The sequence below is a fragment of the Pelobates fuscus genome, chromosome 12, assembly GCF_036172605.1.
Source record: "Pelobates fuscus isolate aPelFus1 chromosome 12, aPelFus1.pri, whole genome shotgun sequence".
Lineage (NCBI taxonomy): Eukaryota > Metazoa > Chordata > Amphibia > Anura > Pelobatidae > Pelobates > Pelobates fuscus.
In genome coordinates, this window is record NC_086328.1 from 642251 (window position 1) to 664450 (window position 22200).

Sequence of the window (22200 nt, forward strand, 5' to 3'; positions counted from 1 at the left end):
GTGTGAGGATATTATATGAGGTAATGTTATGGTATAATATGGGGTGTGAGGATATTATATGAGGTAATGTTATAATAGGGGGTGTGAGGATATTATATGAGGTAATGTTATGGTATAATATGGGGTGTGAGGATATTATATGAGGTCATGTTATGGTATAATATGGGGTGTGAGGATATTATATGAGGTAATGTTATGTTATAATATGGGGTGTGAGGATATTATATGAGGTAATGTTATAATATGGGGTGTGAGGATATTATATGAGGTCATGTTATAATATGGGGTGTGAGGATATTATATGAGGTCATGTTATGGTATAATATGGGGTGTGAGGATATTATATGAGGTAATGTTATGGTATAATATGGGGTGTGAGGATATTATATGAGGTAATGTTATGGTATAATATGGGGTGTGAGGATATTATATGAGGTAATGTTATGGTATAATATGGGGTGTGAGGATATTATATGAGGTAATGTTATGGTATAATATGGGGTGTGAGGATATTATATGAGGTAATGTTATAATAGGGGGTGTGAGGATATTATATGAGGTAATGTTATGGTATAATATGGGGTGTGAGGATATTATATGAGGTCATGTTATGGTATAATATGGGGTGTGAGGATATTATATGAGGTAATGTTATGTTATAATATGGGGTGTGAGGATATTATATGAGGTAATGTTATAATATGGGGTGTGAGGATATTATATGAGGTCATGTTATAATATGGGGTGTGAGGATATTATATGAGGTCATGTTATGGTATAATATGGGGTGTGAGGATATTATATGAGGTAATGTTATGTTATAATATGGGGTGTGAGGATATTATATGAGGTAATGTTATAATATGGGGTGTGAGGATATTATATGAGATAATGTTATAATATGGGGTGTGAGGATATTATATGAGGTAATGTTATGGTATAATATGGGGTGTGAGGATATTATATGAGGTAATGTAATGTTATAATATGGGGTGTGAGGATATTATATGAGGTAATGTTATGGTATAATATGGGGTGTGAGGATATTATATGAGGTAATGTTATAATATGGGGTGTGAGGATATTATATGAGGTAATGTTATAATATGGGGTGTGAGGATATATGAGGTGGGGTTATAATATGGGGTGTGAGGATATTATGAGGTGGGGTTATAATATGGGGTGTGAGGATATTATATGAGGTGGGGTTATAATATGGGGTGTGAGGATATTATATGAGGTAATGTTATAATATGGGGTGTGAGGATATTATATGAGGTAATGTTATAATATGGGGTGTGAGGATATTATATGAGGTAATGTTATAATATGGGGTGTGAGGATATATGAGGTGGGGTTATAATATGGGGTGTGAGGATATTATGAGGTGGGGTTATAATATGGGGTGTGAGGATATTATATGAGGTGGGGTTATAATATGGGGTGTGAGGATATTATATGAGGTAATGTTATAATATGGGGTGTGAGGATATTATATGAGGTAATGTTATAATATGGGGTGTGAGGATATTATATGAGGTGGGGTTATAATATGGGGTGTGAGGATATTATATGAGGTAATGTTATAATATGGGGTGTGAGGATATTATATGAGGTGGGATTATAATATGGGGTGTGAGGATATTATATGAGGTGGGGTTATAATATGGGATGTGAGGATATTATATGAGGTAATGTTATGTTATAATATGGGGTGTGAGGATATTATATGAGGTAATGTTATAATATGGGGTGTGAGGATATTATATGAGGTAATGTTATAATATGGGGTGTGAGGATATTATATGAGGTAATGTTATAATATGGGGTGTGAGGATATTATATGAGGTAATGTTATAATAGGGGGTGTGAGGATATTATATGAGGTAATGTTATAATATGGGATGTGAGGATATTATATGAGGTGGGGTTGTGACGTCACACAGCAGATTACAGGTGATTTTCCCGCCCATTCTCGCGGCTGTCATTGTACGTGCCTCGGCGTGTGACGTAGTGGAGGGCGGGGCTTGATGCGCGGGTAGTTTGAATTTCTGTCAGGAAGAGATCCGCACCGCACACTCCGACCAGGACACGGTATAGCAATCTGACCGCGAGCCTGGTGCCATCTCCCGAGACCCTCCTGTAACCTGCGGCCAGTGACGTAAGGACCATTTATTGTGTAATAGACCCCCCTCCTGTAACCTGCGGCTAGTGACGTAAGGACCATTTATTGTGTAATAGACCCCCTCCTATAACCTGCGGCTAGTGACGTAAGGACCATTTATTGTGTAATAGACCCCCTCCTATAACCTGCGGCTAGTGACGTAAGGACCATTTATTGTGTAATAGACCCCCTCCTATAACCTGCGGCCAGTGACGTAAGGACCATTTATTGTGTAATAGACCCCCTCCTATAACCTGCGGCTAGTGACGTAAGGACCATTTATTGTGTAATAGACCCCCTCCTATAACCTGCGGCTAGTGACGCAAGGACCATTTATTGTGTAATAGACCCCCTCCTGTAACCTGCGGCCAGTGACGTAAGGACCATTTATTGTGTAATAGAGACCCTCCTATAACCTGCGGCCAGTGACGTAAGGACCATTTATTGTGTAATAGACCCCCTCCTGTAACCTGCGGCTAGTGACGTAAGGACCATTTATTGTGTAATAGAGACCCTCCTATAACCTGCGGCTAGTGACGTAAGGACCATTTATTGTGTAATAGACCCCCTCCTATAACCTGCGGCTAGTGACGTAAGGACCATTTATTGTGTAATAGAGACCCCCTCCTGTAACCTGCGGCTAGTGACGTAAGGACCATTTATTGTGTAATAGACCCCCTCCTATAACCTGCGGCTAGTGACGTAAGGACCATTTATTGTGTAATAGAGACCCCCTCCTATAACCTGCGGCTAGTGACGTAAGGACCATTTATTGTGTAATAGACCCCTCCTATAACCTGCGGCTAGTGACGTAAGGACCATTTATTGTGTAATAGAGACCCCCTCCTATAACCTGCGGCTAGTGACGTAAGGACCATTTATTGTGTAATAGACCCCCTCCTATAACCTGCGGCTAGTGACGTAAGGACCATTTATTGTGTAATAGAGACCCCCTCCTATAACCTGCGGCTAGTGACGTAAGGACCATTTATTGTGTAATAGACCCCTCCTATAACCTGCGGCTAGTGACGTAAGGACCATTTATTGTGTAATAGACCCCCTCCTATAACCTGCGGCCAGTGACGTAAGGACCATTTATTGTGTAATAGAGACCCCCTCCTATAACCTGCGGCCAGTGACGTAAGGACCATTTATTGTGTAATAGAGACCCCCTCCTATAACCTGCGGCCAGTGACGTAAGGACCATTTATTGTGTAATAGAGACCCCCTCCTGTAACCTGCGGCCAGTGACGTAAGGACCATTTATTGTGTAATAGAGACCCCCTCCTGTAACCTGCGGCTAGTGACGTAAGGACCATTTATTGTGTAATAGACCCCCTCCTATAACCTGCGGCCAGTGACGTAAGGACCATTTATTGTGTAATAGACCCCCTCCTGTAACCTGCGGCTAGTGACGTAAGGACCATTTATTGTGTAATAGAGACCCTCCTATAACCTGCGGCTAGTGACGTAAGGACCATTTATTGTGTAATAGACCCCCTCCTATAACCTGCGGCCAGTGACGTAAGGACCATTTATTGTGTAATAGAGACCCCCTCCTATAACCTGCGGCTAGTGACGTAAGGACCATTTATTGTGTAATAGAGACCCCCTCCTATAACCTGCGGCTAGTGATGTAAGGACCATTTATTGTGTAATAGACCCCCTCCTATAACCTGCGGCTAGTGACGTAAGGACCATTTATTGTGTAATAGACCCCTCCTATAACCTGCGGCTAGTGACGTAAGGACCATTTATTGTGTAATAGAGACCCCCTCCTGTAACCTGCGGCTAGTGACGTAAGGACCATTTATTGTGTAATAGAGACCCCCTCCTGTAACCTGCGGCTAGTGACGTAAGGACCATTTATTGTGTAATAGAGACCCCCTCCTATAACCTGCGGCCAGTGACGTAAGGACCATTTATTGTGTAATAGACCCCCTCCTATAACCTGCGGCCAGTGACGTAAGGACCATTTATTGTGTAATAGACCCCCTCCTATAACCTGCGGCCAGTGACGTAAGGACCATTTATTGTGTAATAGAGACCCTCCTATAACCTGCGGCTAGTGACGTAAGGACCATTTATTGTCTAATAGACCCCCTCCTGTAACCTGCGGCTAGTGACGTAAGGACCATTTATTGTGTAATAGAGACCCCCTCCTATAACCTGCGGCTAGTGACGGAAGGACCATTTATTGTGTAATAGACCCCCTCCTATAACCTGCGACTAGTGACGTAAGGACCATTTATTGTGTAATAGACCCCCTCCTATAACCTGCGGCTAGTGACGTAAGGACCATTTATTGTGTAATAGAGACCCCCTCCTATAACCTGCGGCTAGTGACGTAAGGACCATTTATTGTGTAATAGACCCCCTCCTATAACCTGCGGCTAGTGACGTAAGGACCATTTATTGTGTAATAGAGACCCCCTCCTATAACCTGCGGCTAGTGACGTAAGGACCATTTATTGTGTAATAGACCCCCTCCTATAACCTGCGGCCAGTGATGTAAGGACCATTTATTGTGTAATAGAGACCCCCTCCTGTAACCTGCGGCTAGTGACGTAAGGACCATTTATTGTGTAATAGAGACCCCCTCCTATAACCTGCGGCCAGTGACGTAAGGACCATTTATTGTGTAATAGACCCCCTCCTATAACCTGCGGCCAGTGATGTAAGGACCATTTATTGTGTAATAGACCCCCTCCTATAACCTGCGGCTAGTGACGTAAGGACCATTTATTGTGTAATAGAGACCCTCCTATAACCTGCGGCTAGTGACGTAAGCACCATTTATTGTGTAATAGACCCCCTCCTGTAACCTGTGGCTAGTGACGTAAGGACCATTTATTGTGTAATAGACCCCCTCCTATAACCTGCGGCTAGTGACGTAAGGACCATTTATTGTGTAATAGACCCCCTCCTATAACCTGCGGCCAGTGACGTAAGGACCATTTATTGTGTAATAGACCCCCTCCTATAACCTGCGGCTAGTGACGTAAGGACCATTTATTGTGTAATAGACCCCCTCCTATAACCTGCAGCTAGTGACGTAAGGACCATTTATTGTGTAATAGACCCCCTCCTGTAACCTGCGACTAGTGACGTAAGGACCATTTATTGTGTAATAGAGACCCTCCTATAACCTGCGGCCAGTGACGTAAGGACCATTTATTGTGTAATAGACCCCCTCCTATAACCTGCGACTAGTGACGTAAGGACCATTTATTGTGTAATAGAGACCCCCTCCTATAACCTGCGGCTAGTGACGTAAGGACCATTTATTGTGTAATAGACCCCCTCCTATAACCTGCGACTAGTGACGTAAGGACCATTTATTGTGTAATAGACCCCCTCCTATAACCTGCGGCTAGTGACGTAAGGACCATTTATTGTGTAATAGAGACCCCCTCCTATAACCTGCGGCTAGTGACGTAAGGACCATTTATTGTGTAATAGACCCCCTCCTATAACCTGCGGCTAGTGACGTAAGGACCATTTATTGTGTAATAGACCCCCTCCTATAACCTGCGGCTAGTGACGTAAGGACCATTTTTTGTGTAATAGACCCCCTCCTATAACCTGCGGCTAGTGTCGTAAGGACCATTTATTGTGTAATAGAGACCCCCTCCTATAACCTGCGGCTAGTGACGTAAGGACCATTTATTGTGTAATAGAGACCCCCTCCTATAACCTGCGGCTAGTGACGTAAGGACCATTTATTGTGTAATAGAGACCCCCTCCTATAACCTGCGGCTAGTGACGTAAGGACCATTTATTGTGTAATAGACCCCCTCCTATAACCTGCGGCTAGTGACGTAAGGACCATTTATTGTGTAATAGACCCCCTCCTATAACCTGCGGCTAGTGACGTAAGGACCATTTATTGTGTAATAGAGACCCCCTCCTATAACCTGCGGCTAGTGACGTAAGGACCATTTATTGTGTAATAGAGACCCCCTCCTATAACCTGCGGCTAGTGACGTAAGGACCATTTATTGTGTAATAGAGACCCTCCTATAACCTGCGGCTAGTGACGTAAGGACCATTTATTGTGTAATAGACCCCCTCCTATAACCTGCGGCTAGTGACGTGAGGACCATTTATTGTGTAATAGAGACCCCCTCCTATAACCTGCGGCTAGTGACGTAAGGACCATTTATTGTGTAATAGAGACCCTCCTATAACCTGCGGCTAGTGACGTAAGGACCATTTATTGTGTAATAGAGACCCTCCTATAACCTGCGGCTAGTGACGTAAGGACCATTTATTGTGTAATAGACCCCCTCCTATAACCTGCGGCTAGTGACGTATGGACCATTTATTGTGTAATAGACCCCCTCCTATAACCTGCGGCTAGTGACGTAAGGACCATTTATTGTGTAATAGAGACCCCCTCCTATAACCTGCGGCTAGTGACGTAAGGACCATTTATTGTGTAATAGAGACCCCCTCCTATAACCTGCGGCTAGTGACGTAAGGACCATTTATTGTGTAATAGACCCCCTCCTATAACCTGCGGCTAGTGACGTGAGGACCATTTATTGTGTAATAGAGACCCCTCCTATAACCTGCGGCTAGTGACGTAAGGACCATTTATTGTGTAATAGAGACCCCTCCTGTAACCTGCGGCTAGTGACGTAAGGACCATTTATTGTGTAATAGACCCCCTCCTATAACCTGCGGCTAGTGACGTAAGGACCATTTATTGTGTAATAGAGACCCCCTCCTATAACCTGCGGCTAGTGACGTAAGGACCATTTATTGTGTAATAGAGACCCCCTCCTATAACCTGCGGCTAGTGACGTGAGGACCATTTATTGTGTAATAGAGACCCTCCTATAACCTGTGGCTAGTGACGTAAGGACCATTTATTGTGTAATAGACCCCCTCCTATAACCTGCGGCTAGTGACGTAAGGACCATTTATTGTGTAATAGAGACCCCTCCTATAACCTGCGGCTAGTGACGTAAGGACCATTTATTGTGTAATAGAGACCCTCCTATAACCTGCGGCTAGTGACGTAAGGACCATTTATTGTGTAATAGACCCCCTCCTATAACCTGCGGCTAGTGACGTAAGGACCATTTATTGTGTAATAGACCCCCTCCTATAACCTGCGGCTAGTGACGTAAGGACCATTTATTGTGTAATAGAGACCCCTCCTATAACCTGCGGCTAGTGACGTAAGGACCATTTATTGTGTAATAGAGACCCCTCCTATAACCTGCGGCTAGTGACGTAAGGACCATTTATTGTGTAATAGACCCCCTCCTGTAACCTGCGGCTAGTGACGTGAGGACCATTTATTGTGTAATAGAGACCCTCCTATAACATGCGGCTAGTGACGTAAGGACCATTTATTGTGTAATAGAGACCCCCTCCTATAACCTGCGGCTAGTGACGTAAGGACCATTTATTGTGTAATAGACCCCCTCCTATAACCTGCGGCTAGTGACGTAAGGACCATTTATTGTGTAATAGAGACCCCTCCTATAACCTGCGGCTAGTGACGTAAGGACCATTTATTGTGTAATAGACCCCCTCCTGTAACCTGCGGCTAGTGACGTGAGGACCATTTATTGTGTAATAGAGACCCTCCTATAACATGCGGCTAGTGACGTAAGGACCATTTATTGTGTAATAGAGACCCTCCTATAACCTGCGACTAGTGACGTAAGGACCATTTATTGTGTAATAGACCCCCTCCTATAACCTGCGGCTAGTGACGTAAGCACCATTTATTGTGTAATAGAGACCCCCTCCTATAACCTGCGGCTAGTGACATGAGGACCATTTATTGTGTAATAGAGACCCCCTCCTATAACCTGCGGCTAGTGACGTAAGGACCATTTATTGTGTAATAGACCCCCTCCTATAACCTGCGGCTAGTGACGTGAGGACCATTTATTGTGTAATAGAGACCCTCCTATAACCTGCGGCTAGTGACGTAAGGACCATTTATTGTGTAATAGACCCCCTCCTATAACCTGCGGCTAGTGACGTAAGGACCATTTATTGTGTAATAGAGACCCCCTCCTATAACCTGCGGCTAGTGACGTAAGGACCATTTATTGTGTAATAGACCCCCTCCTATAACCTGCGGCTAGTGACGTAAGCACCATTTATTGTGTAATAGAGACCCCCTCCTATAACCTGCGGCTAGTGACGTGAGGACCATTTATTGTGTAATAGAGACCCCCTCCTATAACCTGCGGCTAGTGACGTAAGGACCATTTATTGTGTAATAGACCCCCTCCTATAACCTGCGGCTAGTGACGTAAGGACCATTTATTGTGTAATAGAGACCCTCCTATAACCTGCGGCTAGTGACGTAAGGACCATTTATTGTGTAATAGACCCCCTCCTATAACCTGCGGCTAGTGACGTAAGGACCATTTATTGTGTAATAGACCCCCTCCTATAACCTGCGGCTAGTGACGTATGGACCATTTATTGTGTAATAGACCCCCTCCTATAACCTGCGGCTAGTGATGTAAGGACCATTTATTGTGTAATAGAGACCCCCTCCTATAACCTGCGGCTAGTGACGTAAGGACCATTTATTGTGTAATAGACCCCCTCCTATAACCTGCGGCTAGTGACGTAAGGACCATTTATTGTGTAATAGACCCCCTCCTATAACCTGCGGCTAGTGATGTAAGGACCATTTATTGTGTAATAGAGACCCCCTCCTATAACCTGCGGCTAGTGACGTAAGGACCATTTATTGTGTAATAGACCCCCTCCTATAACCTGCGGCTAGTGACGTAAGGACCATTTATTGTGTAATAGACCCCCTCCTATAACCTGCGGCTAGTGACGTAAGGACCATTTATTGTGTAATAGACCCCCTCCTATAACCTGCGGCAAGTGACGTAAGGACCATTTATTGTGTAATAGACCCCCTCCTATAACCTGCGGCTAGTGACGTGAGGACCATTTATTGTGTAATAGAGACCCTCCTATAACCTGCGGCTAGTGACGTAAGGACCATTTATTGTGTAATAGAGACCCCCTCCTGTAACCTGCGGCTAGTGACGTAAGGACCATTTATTGTGTAATAGACCCCCTCCTATAACCTGCGGCTAGTGACGTGAGGACCATTTATTGTGTAATAGACCCCCTCCTGTAACCTGCGGCTAGTGACGTGAGGACCATTTATTGTGTAATAGACCCCCTCCTATAACCTGCGGCTAGTGACGTGAGGACCATTTATTGTGTAATAGACCCCCTCCTATAACCTGCGGCAAGTGACGTAAGGACCATTTATTGTGTAATAGACCCCCTCCTATAACCTGCGGCTAGTGACGTAAGGACCATTTATTGTGTAATAGACCCCTCCTATAACCTGCGGCTAGTGACGTAAGGACCATTTATTGTGTAATAGACCCCTCCTATAACCTGCGGCTAGTGACGTAAGGACCATTTATTGTGTAATAGACCCCTCCTATAACATGCGGCTAGTGACGTAAGGACCATTTATTGTGTAATAGACCCCCTCCTGTAACTTGCGGCTAGTGACGTAAGGACCATTTATTGTGTAATAGACCCCCTCCTATAACCTGCGGCTAGTGACGTAAGGACCATTTATTGTGTAATAGACCCCCTCCTATAACCTGCGGCAAGTGACGTAAGGACCATTTATTGTGTAATAGACCCCCTCCTATAACCTGCGGCCAGTGACGTAAGGACCATTTATTGTGTAATAGACCCCTCCTATAACCTGCGGCTAGTGACGTAAGGACCATTTATTGTGTAATAGACCCCCTCCTGTAACCTGCGACTAGTGACGTAAGGACCATTTATTGTGTAATAGACCCCCTCCTATAACCTGCGGCTAGTGACGGAAGGACCATTTATTGTGTAATAGACCCCCTCCTATAACCTGCGGCTAGTGACGTAAGGACCATTTATTGTGTAATAGAGACCCCCTCATGTAACCTGCGGCTAGTGACGTAAGGACCATTTATTGTGTAATAGACCCCCTCCTATAACCTGCGGCTAGTGACGTAAGGACCATTTATTGTGTAATAGAGACCCCCTCCTGTAACCTGCGGCTAGTGACGTAAGGACCATTTATTGTGTAATAGACCCCCTCCTATAACCTGCGGCTAGTGACGTGAGGACCATTTATTGTGTAATAGACCCCCTCCTGTAACCTGCGGCTAGTGACGTGAGGACCATTTATTGTGTAATAGACCCCCTCCTATAACCTGCGGCTAGTGACTTAAGGACCATTTATTGTGTAATAGACCCCCTCCTATAACCTGCAGCTAGTGACGTAAGGACCATTTATTGTGTAATAGACCCCTCCTATAACCTGCGGCTAGTGACGTAAGGACCATTTATTGTGTAATAGACCCCTCCTATAACATGCGGCTAGTGACGTAAGGACCATTTATTGTGTAATAGACCCCCTCCTGTAACTTGCGGCTAGTGACGTAAGGACCATTTATTGTGTAATAGACCCCCTCCTATAACCTGCGGCTAGTGACGTAAGGACCATTTATTGTGTAATAGACCCCCTCCTATAACCTGCGGCAAGTGACGTAAGGACCATTTATTGTGTAATAGACCCCCTCCTATAACCTGCGGCCAGTGACGTAAGGACCATTTATTGTGTAATAGACCCCTCCTATAACCTGCGGCTAGTGACGTAAGGACCATTTATTGTGTAATAGACCCCCTCCTGTAACCTGCGACTAGTGACGTAAGGACCATTTATTGTGTAATAGACCCCCTCCTATAACCTGCGGCTAGTGACGGAAGGACCATTTATTGTGTAATAGACCCCCTCCTATAACCTGCGGCTAGTGACGTAAGGACCATTTATTGTGTAATAGACCCCCTCCTGTAACCTGCGGCTAGTGACGTAAGGACCATTTATTGTGCAATAGACCCCCTCCTATAACCTGCGGCAAGTGACGTAAGGACCATTTATTGTGTAATAGACCCCCTCCTATAACCTGCGGCTAGTGACGTAAGGACCATTTATTGTGTAATAGAGACCCCCTCCTATAACCTGCGACTAGTGACGTAAGGACCATTTATTGTGTAATAGAGACCCCTTCCTATAACCTGCGGCTAGTGACGTAAGGACCATTTATTGTGTAATAGACCCCCTCCTATAACCTGCGGCTAGTGACGTAAGGACCATTTATTGTGTAATAGACCCCCTCCTATAACCTGCGGCTAGTGAAGTAAGGACCATTTATTGTGTAATAGACCCCCTCCTATAACCTGCGGCTAGTGACGTAAGGACCGTTTATTGTGTAATAGACCCCCTCCTATAACCTGCGGCTAGTGATGTAAGGACCATTTATTGTGTAATAGACCCCCTCCTATAACCTGCGGCTAGTGACGTACGGACCATTTATTGTGTAATAGAGACCCTCCTATAACCTGCGGCTAGTGACGTAAGGACCATTTATTGTGTAATAGACCCCCTCCTGTAACCTGCGGCTAGTGACGTACGGACCATTTATTGTGTAATAGAGACCCTCCTATAACCTGCGGCTAGTGACGTAAGGACCATTTATTGTGTAATAGACCCCCTACTATAACCTGCGGCTAGTGACGTAAGGACCATTTATTGTGTAATAGAGACCCCCTCCTATAACCTGCGGCTAGTGACGTAAGGACCATTTATTGTGTAATAGACCCCCTCCTGTAACCTGCGGCTAGTGACGTAAGGACCATTTATTGTGTAATAGACCCCCTCCTATAACCTGCGGCTAGTGACGGAAGGACCATTTATTGTGTAATAGACCCCCTCCTATAACCTGCGGCTAGTGACGTAAGGACCATTTATTGTGTAATAGACCCCCTCCTATAACCTGCGGCAAGTGACGTAAGGACCATTTATTGTGTAATAGAGACCCTCCTATAACCTGCGGCTAGTGACGTAAGGACCATTTATTGTGTAATAGACCCCCTCCTATAACCTGCGGCTAGTGACGTAAGGACCATTTATTGTGTAATAGAGACCCCCTCCTATAACCTGCGGCTAGTGACGTAAGGACCATTTATTGTGTAATAGACCCCCTCCTGTAACCTGCGGCTAGTGACGTAAGGACCATTTATTGTGTAATAGACCCCCTCCTATAACCTGCGGCTAGTGACGTAAGGACCATTTATTGTGTAATAGACCCCCTCCTATAACCTGCGGCAAGTGACGTAAGGACCATTTATTGTGTAATAGACCCCCTCCTATAACCTGCGGCCAGTGACGTAAGGACCATTTATTGTGTAATAGACCCCTCCTATAACCTGCGGCTAGTGACGTAAGGACCATTTATTGTGTAATAGACCCCCTCCTGTAACCTGCGACTAGTGACGTAAGGACCATTTATTGTGTAATAGACCCCCTCCTGTAACCTGCGGCTAGTGACGTAAGGACCATTTATTGTGTAATAGACCCCCTCCTGTAACCTGCGGCTAGTGACGTAAGGACCATTTATTGTGTAATAGACCCCCTCCTGTAACCTGCGACTAGTGACGGAAGGACCATTTATTGTGTAATAGACCCCCTCCTATAACCTGCGGCTAGTGACGTAAGGACCATTTATTGTGTAATAGACCCCCTCCTGTAACCTGCGGCTAGTGACGTAAGGACCATTTATTGTGTAATAGACCCCCTCCTATAACCTGCGGCAAGTGACGTAAGGACCATTTATTGTGTAATAGACCCCCTCCTATAACCTGCGGCTCGTGACGTAAGGACCATTTATTGTGTAATAGAGACCCCCTCCTGTAACCTGCGGCTAGTGACGCAAGGACCATTTATTGTGTAATAGACCCCCTCCTATAACCTGCGGCTAGTGACGTAAGGACCATTTATTGTGTAATAGACCCCTCCTATAACCTGCGGCTAGTGACGTATGGACCATTTATTGTGTAATAGACCCCTCCTATAACCTGCGGCTAGTGACGTAAGGACCATTTATTGTGTAATAGACCCCCTCCTGTAACCTGCGACTAGTGACGTAAGGACCATTTATTGTGTAATAGACCCCCTCCTATAACCTGCGGCTAGTGACGTAAGGACCATTTATTGTGTAATAGACCCCCTCCTGTAACCTGCGACTAGTGACGTAAGGACCATTTATTGTGTAATAGACCCCCTCCTATAACCTGCGGCTAGTGACGGAAGGACCATTTATTGTGTAATAGACCCCCTCCTATAACCTGCGGCTAGTGACGTAAGGACCATTTATTGTGTAATAGACCCCCTCCTATAACCTGCGGCTAGTGACGGAAGGACCATTTATTGTGTAATAGACCCCCTCCTGTAACCTGCGGCTAGTGACGTAAGGACCATTTATTGTGTAATAGACCCCCTCCTATAACCTGCGGCAAGTGACGTAAGGACCATTTATTGTGTAATAGACCCCCTCCTGTAACCTGCGGCTAGTGACGCAAGGACCATTTATTGTGTAATAGACCCCCTCCTATAACCTGCGGCAAGTGACGTAAGGACCATTTATTGTGTAATAGACCCCTCCTATAGGGGCGGAGCCTAGCAGCCAAGCCAAACGGCCGCACATCAGACGTGCTCCTCACTAAAATCGACTGAATCTAACTTAAAAACTAAACTAAACACTAAATTTACCTGCCTTCTGACCTGTGAGACGGGAGCTTACCACGGAGGTTAGGTAGAAACGAGCAAGCGGCCAAAAAAGGCAAAGACATCCCGGGGATCGACCTGAGGCCTACAAGCGGCCTACTCAGACGGCATGGGGGAAGCGGCCGATCTCTCTGCTACCTGCAGCCAACTAAGTTGGAGGTCTCCCAGATGCACTCTCTCCCCCCCCCCCTGCCGGAGAGGGATATCCCGGCACACAGCTTACGACTCAGGGCCACGACCCCAAACCAAGCGTGCCAGCAATGAAGGTCCGGCGCAGCACAACATGGCGGATGCCACGTGCCAGCCAGAACGCGGTCTCCCACTGCCACCACTCTCTGAACGACTGGAACGCCTAATAGCCGAATTCTGGGCCAAGCTCTCAGCCCACGAGAGTACTCAAGCAGTAGCACCATCGGCAACAACCCCTCAGGTCACCACGCTACAGCCTGCTACCCCAGGAAGGGGCTCAACTACAGCATGGAAAGCGGGGAGGAGAAGGCGGGAGACCAAACGCAAGCCCCAACGGGTCAGCATCAGACCACCAGCTGTGAGTACACCGACGGCACAGCGTCATACCCTGGGACAATCAGCCCAAAGCCCCCCTCCCATCACGAAGCTCGACATCCCTCCTGAGCGACGGCACCATAGCCCTCCGACTCCAGGGCACAAACCAGCCCGATACATCCACTCACAGGGGGGACTTCCCTATACTCACCCAGTCACTTCAGCAGAGGCCTCCACCCACAACGAACGGCAAGCACCTGACGCAATCACCACGAACCAGGGGACTTGGCCCGTTGCGCACCCAGACCCCCACCGGCTGCCACGCCAGGCACCGGCGCTGAGACGGATGGGGATTGGCTAAACCGCATAGCCTGGACTGTGCCCGGCACATAAAATGGACGCTACACCATGTGCCCAACACAAGGTGTACACCCAACCAGTGCCTGCCCCTGAGATAGCCTTCTTGCTAGTTGGCTTACCGTTATGCTGTTTGAGCACTGTGCTCTTATTATTATTTCTTCACTATAGGCACGCACAGCGCATATACTTTCTTCATTACAGTTAAGCAGTTTAAATAGTCTATCATACACTGTGGAATTTTTATATTTGCCTCTATCAATCGGCTCTAAGCATACAGAGCATATAACTTTCATCACACTCGTCAAGCTGCTCCTGCTGCATAACATACACTGCACTACTGACAGCGAGGTTAGCCTACCCCCCACTACTGAATCTACCTGTAACTTCTTAAACGTATACTCGCACCTAGGTAGAACAGCGACTTGCACAACCTCAGTATTATGCTAACCCACTCTTGGTGGTAGAATGACACAGCTTATAATTGTTGTTTATTATTTACTAACATGTTTAGCACTAGCGCCACTACGTATAATCTTTTCCTGATGACCATACGTATGTTACCTGTTTAAAAAGAAAAATGTGCAACACAACACTGTCATGACAATGTAAACTTTGATATGCCTGACGACGCTGTTATGGCACCGCAGGCGTGTGTGTATTAACCCTATTGCACGAAAAAAATAAAGAATTATAAATAGACCCCTCCTATAACATGCGGCTAGTGACGTAAGGACCATTTATTGTGTAATAGACCCCCTCCTGTAACTTGCGGCTAGTGACGTAAGGACCATTTATTGTGTAATAGACCCCCTCCTATAACCTGCGGCTAGTGACGTAAGGACCATTTATTGTGTAATAGACCCCCTCCTATAACCTGCGGCAAGTGACGTAAGGACCATTTATTGTGTAATAGACCCCCTCCTATAACCTGCGGCCAGTGACGTAAGGACCATTTATTGTGTAATAGACCCCTCCTATAACCTGCGGCTAGTGACGTAAGGACCATTTATTGTGTAATAGACCCCCTCCTGTAACCTGCGGCTAGTGACGCAAGGACCATTTATTGTGTAATAGACCCCCTCCTATAACCTGCGGCAAGTGACGTAAGGACCATTTATTGTGTAATAGACCCCCTCCTATAACCTGCGGCTAGTGACGTAAGGACCATTTATTGTGTAATAGAGACCCCCTCCTATAACATGTGGCTAGTGACGTAAGGACCATTTCTTGTGTAATAGACCCCCTCCTATAACATGTGGCTAGTGACGTAAGGACCATTTATTGTGTAATAGACCCCCTCCTATAACCTGCGGCTAGTGACGTAAGGACCATTTCTTGTGTAATAGACCCCCTCCTATAACATGTGGCTAGTGACGTAAGGACCATTTATTGTGTAATAGACCCCCTCCTATAACCTGCGGCTAGTGATGTAAGGACCATTTATTGTGTAATAGACCCCCTCCTATAACCTGCGGCTAGTGAAGTAAGGACCATTTATTGTGTAATAGACCCCCTCCTATAACCTGCGGCTAGTGACGTAAGGACCGTTTATTGTGTAATAGACCCCCTCCTATAACCTGCGGCTAGTGATGTAAGGACCATTTATTGTGTAATAGACCCCCTCCTATAACCTGCGGCTAGTGACGTACGGACCATTTATTGTGTAATAGACCCTCCTATAACCTGCGGCTAGTGACGTAAGGACCATTTATTGTGTAATAGACCCCCTCCTATAACCTGCGGCTAGTGACGTAAGGACCATTTATTGTGTAATAGAGACCCCCTCCTATAACCTGCGGCTAGTGACGTAAGGACCATTTATTGTGTAATAGACCCCCTCCTGTAACCTGCGGCTAGTGACGTAAGGACCATTTTTTGTGTAATAGACCCCCTCCTATAACCTGCGGCTAGTGACGGAAGGACCATTTATTGTGTAATAGACCCCCTCCTATAACCTGCGGCTAGTGACGTAAGGACCATTTATTGTGTAATAGACCCCCTCCTGTAACCTGCGGCTAGTGACGTAAGGACCATTTATTGTGTAATAGACCCCCTCCTATAACCTGCGGCTAGTGACGTAAGGACCATTTATTGTGTAATAGAGACCCCCTCCTATAACCTGCGGCTAGTGACGTAAGGACCATTTATTGTGTAATAGACCCCCTCCTGTAACCTGCGGCTAGTGACGTACGGACCATTTATTGTGTAATAGACCCCCTCCTATAACCTGCGGCTAGTGACGTAAGGACCATTTATTGTGTAATAGACCCCCTCCTATAACCTGCGGCAAGTGACGTAAGGACCATTTATTGTGTAATAGACCCCCTCCTATAACCTGCGACTAGTGACGTAAGGACCATTTATTGTGTAATAGACCCGCTCCTATAACCTGCGGCTAGTGACGGAAGGACCATTTATTGTGTAATAGACCCCCTCCTATAACCTGCGGCTAGTGACGTAAGGACCATTTATTGTGTAATAGACCCCCTCCTGTAACCTGCGGCTAGTGACGTAAGGACCATTTATTGTGTAATAGACCCCCTCCTATAACCTGCGGCAAGTGACGTAAGGACCATTTATTGTGTAATAGACCCCCTCCTATAACCTGCGGCAAGTGACGTAAGGACCATTTATTGTGTAATAGACCCCCTCCTATAACCTGCGGCTAGTGACGTAAGGACCATTTATTGTGTAATAGAGACCCCCTCCTGTAACCTGCGGCTAGTGACGCAAGGACCATTTATTGTGTAATAGACCCCCTCCTATAACCTGCGGCAAGTGACGTAAGGACCATTTATTGTGTAATAGACCCCCTCCTATAACCTGCGGCTAGTGACGTAAGGACCATTTATTGTGTAATAGAGACCCCCTCCTATAACATGTGGCTAGTGACGTAAGGACCATTTCTTGTGTAATAGACCCCCTCCTATAACATGTGGCTAGTGACGTAAGGACCATTTCTTGTGTAATAGACCCCCTCCTATAACCTGCGGCTAGTGACGTAAGGACCATTTATTGTGTAATAGACCCCCTCCTATAACATGTGGCTAGTGACGTAAGGACCATTTCTTGTGTAATAGACCCCCTCCTGTAACCTGCGACTAGTGACGTAAGGACCATTTATTGTGTAATAGACCCCCTCCTATAACCTGCGGCTAGTGACGGAAGGACCATTTATTGTGTAATAGACCCCCTCCTATAACCTGCGGCTAGTGACGTAAGGACCATTTATTGTGTAATAGACCCCCTCCTGTAACCTGCGGCTAGTGACGTAAGGACCATTTATTGTGTAATAGACCCCCTCCTATAACCTGCGGCAAGTGACGTAAGGACCATTTATTGTGTAATAGACCCCCTCCTATAACCTGCGGCTAGTGACGTAAGGACCATTTATTGTGTAATAGAGACCCCCTCCTGTAACCTGCGGCTAGTGACGCAAGGACCATTTATTGTGTAATAGACCCCCTCCTATAACCTGCGGCAAGTGACGTAAGGACCATTTATTGTGTAATAGACCCCCTCCTATAACCTGCGTTTAGTGACGTAAGGACCATTTCTTGTGTAATAGACCCCCTCCTATAACATGTGGCTAGTGACGTAAGGACCATTTCTTGTGTAATAGACCCCCTCCTATAACCTGCGGCTAGTGACGTAAGGACCATTTATTGTGTAATAGACCCCCTCCTATAACATGTGGCTAGTGACGTAAGGACCATTTCTTGTGTAATAGACCCCCTCCTGTAACCTGCGGCTAGTGACGTAAGGACCATTTATTGTGTAATAGAGACCCTCCTATAACCTGCGGCTAGTGACGTAAGGACCATTTATTGTGTAATAGACCCCCTCCTATAACCTGCGGCTAGTGACGTAAGGACCATTTATTGTGTAATAGAGACCCCCTCCTATAACCTGCGGCTAGTGACGTAAGGACCATTTATTGTGTAATAGACCCCCTCCTATAACCTGCGGCTAGTGAAGTAAGGACCATTTATTGTGTAATAGACCCCCTCCTATAACCTGCGGCTAGTGACGTAAGGACCGTTTATTGTGTAATAGACCCCCTCCTATAACCTGCGGCTAGTGATGTAAGGACCATTTATTGTGTAATAGACCCCCTCCTATAACCTGCGGCTAGTGACGTACGGACCATTTATTGTGTAATAGAGACCCTCCTATAACCTGCGGCTAGTGACGTAAGGACCATTTATTGTGTAATAGACCCCCTCCTATAACCTGCGGCTAGTGACGTAAGGACCATTTATTGTGTAATAGAGACCCCCTCCTATAACCTGCGGCTAATGACGTAAGGACCATTTATTGTGTAATAGACCCCCTCCTATAACCTGCGGCTAGTGACGTAAGGACCATTTTTTGTGTAATAGACCCCCTCCTATAACCTGCGGCTAGTGTCGTAAGGACCATTTATTGTGTAATAGAGACCCCCTCCTATAACCTGCGGCTAGTGACGTAAGGACCATTTATTGTGTAATAGAGACCCCCTCCTATAACCTGCGGCTAGTGACGTAAGGACCATTTATTGTGTAATAGACCCCTCCTATAACATGTGGCTAGTGACGTAAGGACCATTTATTGTGTATTAAAGACCCCACCTATAACCGGCGGCTAGTGACATTAGGACCTCTATGTTTTCGTCAAACTATGGACTTTCACCCCAGTTTATTAGTATGTGATTATTTTTTCACGCAGTTCTGAGTGGTCCATCCACAGACCCATAGCCTGTGTTCCACAAGAGATCACACATGGGAAGCCTGTTCTTGCCTCAAGCTTTCTTTATTATCTCATTGCTGAGAACTGTTGTTTTGAACATACGTCCAGAAATAACTAGTATAATGATAATTAACCTAGCATAATTTGCTTTAATCAGTAGTCTTACTTTCAGATTTTCTCTCTCTCTCTCTCAGGGTGATACCGGTTGTGTATAATATTAAAATGGAGACCAGACGGCAGCCTCTGAAGCGTTTGTGTGAGTCCGTCGTTCCAATGTTACGTATGTAGTTTGAAGCTGCCCGCATAATTATATCCCTTTAGACGCCAGGAAAGATGTATCTTAAATGTATAAAATTTAACCATTTAGTTTGTCTTGCAAATATTTATATAATGCCTACATATTCCTCGGCACTGTACAATAGGTAAAACAAGACCAACGATTCTAACAAAATGTGCTTGGCATTCAAATAGCAGGTGAACAGTGCCCTGCCATAATGAGGTTACAATTGGTTCTTGTCCAACGTGCTGGTTGGTTTCCTAGTCCTGACATATTATTGGGATTCTTCCAGGCTCCAATTCTGGAATTGAATCTCCTAGGAAGAAACGTTTGACTGTGTCCGAGGATGGAACTGAGAACTGCGAGGATTTCACATGTTCTTCCAGTGCAGACTGGTCTACGTTGCTGCGGTTAACAGAGCAGGAAATTAAACCAGATACCCCAGCCATCCCTTCTGTCAGGTCCAGGATTCAGATGCTGAGAGAGAACAGCAGGACAGGTGCCTATGGAGGTTATGTATTAAACGTGGCGTAGATTTTTATTTTATAATTATATTGGGGGGATTTTTTTTTTAGAGCCGATTCCAATAATTTGTGAACTTTCAGGCCGATAGCCGATAACTTAACAATGTTCTGTACAAAATGTTTTTTTTTTTTTTATTTTTTTTTTTTTAATAGTTTTTACATTTTGTTGTAGTACCCCCTTCCTGCTTCTTACCTGGCCAGGGAGGGAGGATATGGCATTCCCTGGGGGGGCCGCGCCAATCCGGTGGGGCCCAACACTGTTACCTTCCAAGCAGCTCCCCCGTCTAATTCTCGTGGCCTGCATGGCTAGCTTAGTGTTGCCATGGTAACCCGTGGCAACGCTCTGACGGCCGCGGGACTCGTGAGAGACAGGGAAGCAGAAAGGGAGCTACTTGGAAGGTAAGTAAGAGTGTGCTTGGCCCCACCCTGATGGCGGCCCTGGTCTGCAAAATCGGTATCTTATAGGCAGATACCGATATTGCTGAAAATACAGAATATTGTCCGATAATCGGTCGATCCCTAAAATATATCATACAAGATCCAGCACACTCCTTCATTAAACCGCAATTTCAAGTCTCTCAGAATGTACCGTATATACTCGTGCTTTATGTAAAAACGCAGAGTCGACTTATACACGGGTCAGTGCAGCTGTCTGAGGAATGTGGCTAAAGCAGCCAAACAGTGCCCCAAGCGGTTATACACTAACTATGCTGGGAATGTTAGCCTTGGCAGCAAAACACTGCGAGAAGCCGGCTGAGCCGCTACATCTTGTGAGACTTCACAGCAGGCTCCAGCATAGAGAGAGAGATTCCACCAGAGCTCCTGTACCTAACGTGTTGGAAGACACCAGCAGCAAGCAGGGCGTGCTGACCATACCAGCTGTAGTTCAGGTTATCCTATAGCAGGGGTAGGCAACCTTTGGCACTCCAGATGTTGTGGACTACGTCCCCCATAATGCTGTTACACCCATAATGATGGCAAAGCACATGTACATGTACAGTCAACCATTATTATTGGATGCATTTGTAAAGAAATCCTTGCATTTCTCTCTATTTCTTTCTATCATTTTCTGCATTCTCCCATAGGGAAATCATATTGGATACCGTAATTAAAAAAAAAAAAAAATATATATATATATATATATATATATATATATGTATTAAGGCCTTTTGGCCTGTAATTGTGGGAGGGGCGTATGACACACCTCTTCCCTACTTAAGGGACACCCCTTACCTGGCTCCATATCGTTCGAGGTCAGCGCTGCATCATTTCCACTTCCGGGTCATCCAGACGCCATTTTACCTGATTACTCCATGAGGTTTTTTAAGCAGAGCTGTGCCAGGAATCCAGCCACAGGCTTTTCCGGCCTACCACCTTCTTTCTTCAATCCATCGCCGTGGATGGTGTCCAAGTGACTCACAAACTGTAAGTCAACCTACCCGTTATGCCAGGCATCAGTCCCACGGCACCATGCACGGGTCAGGTCCTCACTTTACGGCTGCATTTTGTCTAAGTCTGTTCTAAAACCATTGCATGTTCATGCATATCATTCGTTTAAACCCCCTACCGGTCTTTGGGTGTACTACAGGCTTCTTAGACATTATCGCATTTCATGTACAAACCAACGAACCACTGCATTTTCGCCTACACACTGACCCCTACCGGTCATTCGGTGTACTACAGGCTTCTCAGACATTATTGCATTTCATGTACAAACCATCGAACCACTGCATTTTCGCCTACACACTGACCCCTACCGGTCATTCAGTGTACTACAGGCTTCTCAGACATTATTGCATTTCATGTAAAAACCAACCTAGCTTCATTTAAACGATTGTCATTTCAGTTTGTGTTTTCTGGTCGGCACTTATTCATAGTATATTCTATGCACGATTGCTGTTTGCATTAAAATGCATGCGGTTAAGCTATTCATGCTAACTTCTGTTTCCCTTCATACTAAGATTCGGTTATTCTGCTATGTATTCACATAGATCTTTTTCGTGAGTTACAT

General features: G+C 45.5%; 1 protein-coding gene across 4 annotated transcripts in view; it reads left to right on the forward strand.

Moving 5' to 3' along the window:
- Positions 1-1991: 1991 nt before the first annotated feature.
- Positions 1992-22200, forward strand: part of LOC134578350 (anillin-like) — a 72917-nt gene continuing 52708 nt past the window's right edge. For 3 of the 4 annotated variants that reach the window (XM_063437335.1, XM_063437337.1, XM_063437338.1), the window contains exons 1-3: positions 1992-2161; positions 19583-19644; positions 19958-20176. In XM_063437335.1, coding sequence (XP_063293405.1) covers positions 19611-19644; positions 19958-20176 — 253 coding nt within the window. In that variant the 5' untranslated portion in view covers positions 1992-2161; positions 19583-19610. The remainder of the gene's footprint in view (positions 2162-19582; positions 19645-19957; positions 20177-22200) is intronic. The other variant, XM_063437336.1, reaches the window with a different exon arrangement.